Source organism: Macaca nemestrina, chromosome 17 (genome assembly GCF_043159975.1).
Source record: "Macaca nemestrina isolate mMacNem1 chromosome 17, mMacNem.hap1, whole genome shotgun sequence".
Lineage (NCBI taxonomy): Eukaryota > Metazoa > Chordata > Mammalia > Primates > Cercopithecidae > Macaca > Macaca nemestrina.
This window is the reverse complement of record NC_092141.1, coordinates 90,639,209-90,647,510: the sequence shown is the minus strand read 5'-3', so window position 1 is coordinate 90,647,510 and position 8,302 is coordinate 90,639,209. Positions and strand designations below refer to the sequence as shown.

The 8,302-nt window shown below is 58.5% G+C and overlaps 1 protein-coding gene across 1 annotated transcript; it reads left to right on the top strand.

The window, feature by feature from the left end:
- The first annotated feature begins 548 nt into the window (after positions 1 to 548).
- Positions 549 to 6,954, top strand: LOC105469302 (phosphodiesterase 6G). The gene is made up of 4 exons (XM_011720199.2): positions 549 to 1,759; positions 4,530 to 4,734; positions 5,749 to 5,789; positions 6,275 to 6,954. Exons 2-4 carry the CDS (start codon positions 4,589 to 4,591, stop codon positions 6,349 to 6,351), a joined length of 264 nt encoding a protein of 87 aa, XP_011718501.1. The 5' UTR covers positions 549 to 1,759; positions 4,530 to 4,588; the 3' UTR covers positions 6,352 to 6,954.
- The last annotated feature ends 1,348 nt before the right edge of the window (positions 6,955 to 8,302 follow it).

Here is an 8,302-nt window from a genome sequence, read left to right as displayed (position 1 = left end):
GCCTCGCCTCCCAAGTAGCTGGGTCTATAGAAGTGAGCCACTGTGGCCGGGCACGGTGGCTCACATCTGTAATCCCAGCACTTTGGGAGTCTGAGGCAGGCAGATCACGACGTCAGAAGATTGAAACCATCCTGGCTAACGTGGTGAAACCCTGTCTCTACTAAAAATATAAAAAATTAGCCGGGTGTGGTGGCACCCACCTGTAATCCCAGCTACTCAGGAGGCTGAGGCAGGAGAATTGCTTGAACCCAGGAGGTGGAGGTTGCAGTGAGCCGAGATCATACCGCTGCACTCCAGCCTGGGCAACAGAGCAAGACTCTGTCTCAAAAATAATATAAATAAATTAAATAGGAAGTGAGTCACTGCACCCAGCTAATTTTTCTATTTTTTGTAGAGATAGGGATCTCACTATGTTGTCCAGGCTGGTCCTGAACTCCTGGCCTCAAGTGATCCTCCCATCTCAGCCTCCCAAAGTGCTGTTTGAGAGCCACTCCTCCCGGCCGAGTTATGGGTATTTATTTATTTATTTATTTATTTATTTTGAGACGGAGTTTCACTCTGTCACCCAGACTTGAGTGCAGTGGCATGATCTCGGCTCACTGCAAACTCTGCCTCCCAGGTTCACGCCATTCTCCTGCCTCAGCCTCCCGAGTAGCTGGGACTACAGGTGCCCACCACCACACCTGGCTAATTTTTTTGTGTTTCTAGTAGAGTCAGGGTTTCACCATGTTAGCCAGGATGGTCTAGATCTTCTGACCTCATGATCTGCCCACCTCAGCCTCCCAAAATGCTGGGATTATAGGCACGAGTCACCACGGCCAGCCTGAGTTACGGGTTTTTAAAGGTGCAGAGGCAGAGGTCACAGGCAAAGTCATAAATCAGTACACAGAGGCTGTACACTGGCTTTGGCATAAATAGCAAGGAGATCTTGAAGTTGGGGCCCACGAGTCAGAGGTGGATTCAAAGGTTTTCTGATTTGGTGTGGAGGCAAAGCTTTGTCTAAAACTTTGGGATCCGCAGGAAAGAATGTTAGCTCTGGGTTTTGGGCATGGCCTCTTCCAGGCCCCTCAGGAAGAAATTTAGGTAAGAGAAGGGCTGTCAGAGGCCAGTCCTCAGCTCCTGCTCATCTGAGGTCTGTGTGCCGTGACCTTCCTGCGGATTGGCTGCTCATTTGCTTCTCAGGGATGGCTGGGGGCCTGGATTGCCCTTGAAGGAACTCAACATTGTCCTTGCTTCTGTGCTTGGGGAGACCCACAGGCCCCTAAGAGGGGTCCTTGTTTGGTTTCAGGAGCAGCAGGTGCAAAGGCCCTGGGGTGGGAGGGGCGCGATGTGAGGCCACAGCAGTGGGTGAGTGCCAGGCTGCCGAGGGCTTTGGGGACCACGAAGGTGGGCTCTTCAGAGGTCAGGCAGGGTCAGGAAAGGCAGTGAGGAGGCCCCAGACAGCAGCCACTGTGGGTGCTGCCATCTGGAAGATAGGCAGCTGCAGGAGCCTGGCTGTTCAGGGTCACACTTCTTTCCCTGTCCCGGCCCCATCTGCCAGGTGTCCTTCCTTGGAGCCCTTGACGGCACCTGAGCCCCTCCTCCCCATCCCCAGAAACTTTGGTGGTTGTGTCCCCCCTTGGGGCCCAACAATCTCATTAGCGTGGCACTGAGACGCCTAATCAGCTCACGAAGCAGCAAGATAAATGCCCGGGCTGGCACCCTGCGGAGGAAGGCCCAGCACTCATAGCATGGACCCCTGAGACCTGCCCTGCACTTGGTGAGTAGTGGCCAACCCCGCTGTCTTTCCTCGCAGCCACCTCCCCCGGGGAGTTAGTGGGGGTCTGCCCATCGCCCACAGGGCAGGGAGCTGACAGGCTTTTACCACGGTGGCTGAGGTCCGGGTCTGCAGAAGCCTACCCACCACCCTGTTATTCAGAGAGGACTCCCAGCCAACCACCTCCTCTGCTCCCCCATGCTAACCGGTGCTGCTGCCATCCCCAAGCCAGTGATGGTCTGGGAACCTCAGGCCACATGGGCTCAGCTGACCTGAGTGGATGCCAGTCACAGGCTGGGTCAGGCCCGGGCAGTGCAGGCAGCGGTTTCCACGTGGATGGCATCTGATGGTTGGAGCTCCATCAGCGCTGAGAGCTGCCCAGGACCGCCCATGTCCTGGGGCTGGGGAAGCAGCTGGATGGGGCCTGTGCTGTCTAGGATATGAGGATTGGGTGCCGTGGGATCTGAGCAGCTAGGACCACCAGGCTCCTGAGTCCTGGTTTTGCGCAGGCTGGTGCTGGTCCTGGTCCCGGGGACAGAGGCTGAACCTTACTGAGGGAAGGCGCCATGGCAGGGTCTACCCCAATCTCAGGTGCCCAGCACCCCTTGCAGAGCCCTCCTCCCCGGAATGGGCCACCTGCCCTTGCTTTCTGGTCACTCCCACGCCTGAAGCTCAGCAAACAACTGGTGGTAGCCCAGGCCCGGAGTCAGGAATCCCAGCGAAAAAGACCAGGGGCAGGAAAGGGGACCCTAAGAGGTGGTCCCTGGGGCATCGAGTGCGGGCAAGCAGCCTCTCCTGTCATGTGCCTCCTTCCAGAACCTTCTGGCAGCATGTGCGTCTGGCAGCAGCTCGCCAGGAGATTAGGAATCCCCCTCTGCTGTTAATAGGCTTAGGGGAAGCTGGACTGCCCTTGGCCCAGGTCACTGGGGCTTAGGGCATCTGGGGAGAAGCTCTAGGGAGAGGAGGAGGAGAGGTCACCCTGTGCAGTGGTGCAAGGACACTGGCCTTGTCCAGAGCAGCTGAGGCCACTCAGCCACGCTGTGCCAGGCGGGTGACCCTGCTCCCCAAGCTGGCTCCAGGAACAGAGGGCCTGGGGATTCCCCAGGAGGGGAGACAGACGCCCAGCACCCTCCCTCCCTGAGCCTCAGCTTGTCCTTCTGTGAAGTGGGGTTGGGAGACACAGGACTTCACAGCTCAGCCCCGAGTCTCTGAGACAGGCCCCTTTCCCAGGGTCGCCCTGCCCGGCAACCCTGCCCCTCATTTTGTGGGTCATTTTCCATCAGCACTGCGGAGTGCCCGTCATGGTGCCAAGGGGCTCAGGGATCCTTCCATGAGTGGGTGAAGGGAACTGACAGCACCCCAACCGCAAAGCGCAGACAAGAGGCAGAAATCAATAAACCCATCAATAAGAATCAGAGGGCAACAGCCCGGGGAGACGCCCACCAGCCCAGAATGAGGGCTAACACGACATGTGATGAGAAGAAGCAAATCAGAACCTGAGGACACAGGGGTTGCAGGGCGGCAGTTCAGGGGAGGCCTCCCTGAGCGGGGACCTGAGATGGAGGGAGCCCACCCCACTAACCATCAGGAAGGGCCGTTCGAGGCTCATCTGCAGGGCCGGGCAGGCAGGGGAGGGGCCACTTGGGTCTCATCCCAATCCCAGCAGGAGCCCCAGAAGACTTTCAACAGAGTAGCAGCTGGGCTGGGTGCGGTGGCTCACGCCTGTAATATCAGCACTTTGGGAGGCTGAGGCGGGTGGATCACGAGGTCAGGAGTTTGAGACCAGCCTGGTCAACATGGTGAAACCCCGTCTCTACTAAAAATGCAAAAATGCAAAAATTAGGCCGGGCGCGGTGGATCAAGCCTGTAATCCCAGCACTTTGGGAGGCTGAGACGGGCGGATCACGAAGTCAGGAGATCGAGACCATCCTGGCTAACAGGGTGAAACCCCGTCTCTACTAAAAAAAAAAATGCAAAAAGCTAGCCGGGCGAGGTGGCGGGCGCCTGTAGTCTCAGCTACTCGGGAGGCTGAGGCAGGAGAATGGCATGAACCCGGGAGGCGGAGCTTGCAGTGAGCTGAGATCCTGCCACTGCACTCCAGCCTGGGCGACAGAGCGAGACTCCGCCTCAGAAAAAAAAAAAAAAAAAAGCAAAAATTAGCCAGGCGTGGTGGCGGGCACCTGTAATCCCAACTGCTCAGGAGGCTGAGGCAGGAGAATCACTTGAACCTGGGAGGCGGAGGTTGTAGTGAGCCAAGATTGTGCTGCTGCACTCCAGCCCGGGCGACAAGAGCAAAACTCTGTCTCAAAAAACAAACAAACAAACAAACAAGAGTAGCAGTTGAATGCTCCCCAGTCACGCTCCCCTGGGGTGGGGAATGCGGGGGAAGGGGCAGGAGGTTGTCAGTGGTCACCCACAGGGAGGCGGTGAGGACTCCAGGCTCAGGACCTGCCCCAGGCTGGGAGGCTAGGTTTGCTGTGGATTGTGGGGTGGGGTGAGGGAGGCCAGGACGCAGGGGAGAGGCCGGAGCTGTGTGTGGCCAGCGTTGCTGGGGGGGCATCCACTAGGCAAGGGGAATAGGAGTGCGCCAGTGGACGGTGGGTGGCCCGAGCAGGGCTGGCAGGCTAGCTGCCCCAGGGCAGATTGCAGGGGCTGTCTGGATGACGCTGGGGCTGGTGGGGCTGGGTCTCAGCCCCTCCACCGGTGGGTTGAGACCCCCACAAGGGTTGGAAGCAGGAGGGCTGACTGAGACCCGGGCCCGGTCTGTCCCCAGATTGCAGCAGGAGGGAGTCCAGGAGCCAGGGTTGCCACGGTGTCTCCATCAGCCTCGCCATGAACCTGGAGCCGCCCAAGGCTGAGTTCCGGTCAGCCACCAGGGTGGTCGGGGGACCTGTCACCCCCAGGAAAGGACCCCCTAAATTTAAGCAGCGACAAACCAGGCAGTTCAAGAGCAAGCCCCCAAAGAAAGGCGTCCAAGGGTAAGCAGAGTTGGGGGATGGGGCCTCTGAAAGCTGCACAGGAAGGGGAGGCACGGCAGGGCCTTGGGCCACTGTACTGGGTGAGCGATCCCAGCCTCACAGCTGGGGTAGGTAGGGCGGTGCCTGAGGGCCTGAGCAGGGATGGAGGAGGGGGAAGGGGAACTGGGGGCTCCTGTCACCTGCTCCAGATGCTACTGCCAACCATGCTTGAAAATATAGCCACTGCCGGCCAGGCGCCGTGGCTCACATCTGTAATCCCAGCACTTTGGGAGGCTGAGGTGGGCAGATCACGAGGTCAAGAGATTGAGACCATCCTGGCTAACACGGTGAAACCTGTCTCTACTGAAAAATACAAAAAATTAGCCGGGCGTGGTGGCAGGCGCCTGTAGTCCCAGCTATTTGGTAGGCTGAGGCAGGAGAATGGTGTGAACCCAGGAGGCAGAGCTTGCAGTGAGCTGAGATCACACCACTGCACTCCAGCCTGGGCGGCAGAGTGAGACTCCATCTCAAAAAAAAAAAAAAAAAATACAGCCACTGCCACCCAGGGACAGCCACGGCACAATGCACCAAGGAGTGTCCACTTACACGTGGGTGCACACACAGGCATGACACTCTCATGTGTGTGCACAAACATGCTCATACCGCCACATGTGCACACGTGAGGCACACTCACAGACAAGCCACCTTCACAAATCTACACTCAAACCATACACCAACCACGCACCCCCTCCGTACTCCCTCAGGGCACGCACCTGCCTAGCACCCTGGGGCTTGCACCTCCTTTTCTGGGCCTCAGCCCCATGATGCTCGGGGTAGCAGACTCACTGTGGGTCTGTGAAGGACGCCCCCTCAGGCCCACCAAGCCCCAGGAGGTTGGGGAGGAGGCGGGTCTCTGCCCACTGGGCTCCCAGACAAATGCCTCATCTCCTAGGAAGGCTAGAGATGACCTCAGGCCTCAGGCTGACTGAGCCAGGGCTGGGCCCCGCCATGTCCCTGACTGCTCTGTCCTTGCAGGTTTGGGGATGACATCCCTGGAATGGAAGGCCTGGGAACAGGTACGACGGCTGCCAGTGCCAACCTGAGGTCTGCCCAGGTCCCCCCAGGCACACCGAGCACGCCCAGGGCCCAATGCAGCCCACCTCGGCCCCCACCTCCCCTGCTTTTCACTTAGAGACCCCCAGCCTGTCCATCACTTCTTCCCCCAACACTGAGCTCCAGATCCACTGGATCTGGAAGGTGAGGCTGTTCCCATTTGGGACACTTGCACCAGGTGAGGGGAGGGGTCTGGGAAAGAACAGAACCCCTTGCTGCCTCCTCCCCCTTCAGCAAGCCCCACCCTCCTCTGGTTCCCTCCCCTGGACCTGCCGCACCCTCCTTCCCCTACAGCCAGTGTGTCCCCAGAGGAGGGCCCCACGCCAGGGTCTGCACGCCCCCACTCAGCACACTGTAGGGCTACACCTGGGCTGTGGGAAACAAGGCCACAGGGGTGGGGTCCCTGGGCCATGGGATCCTCTCTGATCCAGGCCCCTTTCTCCCACAGACATCACGGTCATCTGCCCTTGGGAGGCCTTCAACCACCTGGAGCTGCACGAGCTGGCCCAATATGGCATCATCTAGCACCAGGCCCTGCTGAGGTCCAGACCCTCCCCCTCCTGCCCTCTCTGCTCTAAACCCTGCTCAGGATTCCTGTTGAGAAGTCCCCCTAGCCCAGATGGCACCTGGACACCAGTGTGGGATTGTGTCCTCAGGTCCCCCCCTACATATTAATACCAGTCACCAGGAGCCCATCACCTCCCTCCAGGACGCCCCCTCAGGGGCTGGCCAGGCCCTGCTCAACACTGGGCCCACCCCTCAGTCCTGCCCGCAGAGAGGCTTGGCGAGTCTCCCCTCCCAGGGAGAACGGGAAGTGGACCCCAGCCCGGGAGCCTGCTGGACCCCAGGTCATCCCCTCCTCCCAGCTGGAAAGCCAGGGCAGGGTGTCCCCAGAGTGCCTCTGCACCCCAGCCCCCTGTCCTGCCTCTATGGGGGTGCAGAGGAGCTCCCTCTCTCTGCATCTCTTCCCAGGTGGGTGCCCTTGGTTTGGAAACGCTGGGTAGCAGGACTCCAGGTGTGTACAGTGAGCAGATGAGGCCCCACGCTCATCACGGCAGGGGGCCATCCTTCTCAATACAGCCCGCCCTTGCAGTCCCTATTTCAAAATAAAATTAGTGTGCCCTCGCCTGTCTGTGGCATATTTGTGCATGGGACAGGACCTGTGGTGGGGTCACTTGAGCAGGAGCACGTGGGTGAAGGGGTGGGCGGTGGGCAGTGGGGCAGGAGAGGCTGGCCTGACTGAGCGGGAAGACAGCCCTTGGGCTCACACCCTCACTGAGCCTTTGCTGGTGGCCCTGAGACACACAATGTCAGGCCATGGCTGGGTCAAGGCAGAAGGCCTTGGTGCACACCCAGGGACCATAGTCAATGAAGCATGCACGTGGCTGGAGCAGGCCTCACAGAGAATTTGAGATGGGACACGGCTCATGCCACATGCCGTGAGGCTGGAGCTCCTACTCCCACCTCACAAGAGAGAAACTGAGGCACAGTGACACTAGCAACTCCCCCAGAGCACCCAGCCAGCTTGTCCTTAGACAGCGCCCACTAAAACTGACTGTAGCTGGGCATAGTGGCTCATGCCTATAATCTCAGCACTTTAGGAGACCAAGGCGGGAGGATCACTGCAGCCCAGGAGTTCAACACCAGCCTGGGCAACATAGCAAGACCCTTTCTGTATTTGAAAATAACAATAATGAGGCTGGGCATCGTGGCTCACACCTGTAATCCCAGCACGTTGGGAGGCCAAAGTGGGCAGATCATTTGAGCTCAGGAGTTGAAGACCAGCCTGACCAACATGGAGGAACCATCTCTACTAAAAATACAAATTAGCCAGGCATGATGGCTCATGCCTGTAATCCCAGCTACTTGGGATGCTAAGGCAGGAGAATCGCTTGAACTGGGAGGCAGAGGGTGTGGTGAGCCAAGATCACACCATTGCACTTCAGCCTGGGCAACAAGAGCAAAACTCCATCTCAAAAAAAAAAAAAAAAAAAAATTTGTCTGAGCGTGGTGGTAGGCACCTGTAGTTCTAGCTACTCAGGAGGCTAAGGTGGGAGGATTGCTTGAGCTAAGGAGGCAGAGGCTGCAGTGAGCTGAGACCCTGCCACTGCACTTCAGCCTAGGTGACAGAGTGAGACCCTGTCTGAAAACAAAACTACAAAAACAAAACATGCCCATTTGTGACAGAGATCCCACTCCTGACACCACATCCAGGGGGAAGCAAGAGCTCTGCAAGCTGGCCCAGCAGCAGGCGCCCTCACAGTAGCCCCCTGTTCATATGGACCAGTCCATTCACAGAAAGGGCCAGATCTGACTCTGGACAGACCCTCTGGGATTCCACTTACAGTGAAAGCCCAAAACAGGCCCCGCTGGCCCTGGCAATGAAGTCAGAGCAGGGCTGGCTTGCGGTTGAGTGCGCCGGCAGGGGCTGGAACTCCCCGCTTGGACCTGTGGTGGATTCACAGGCTTAGATGGG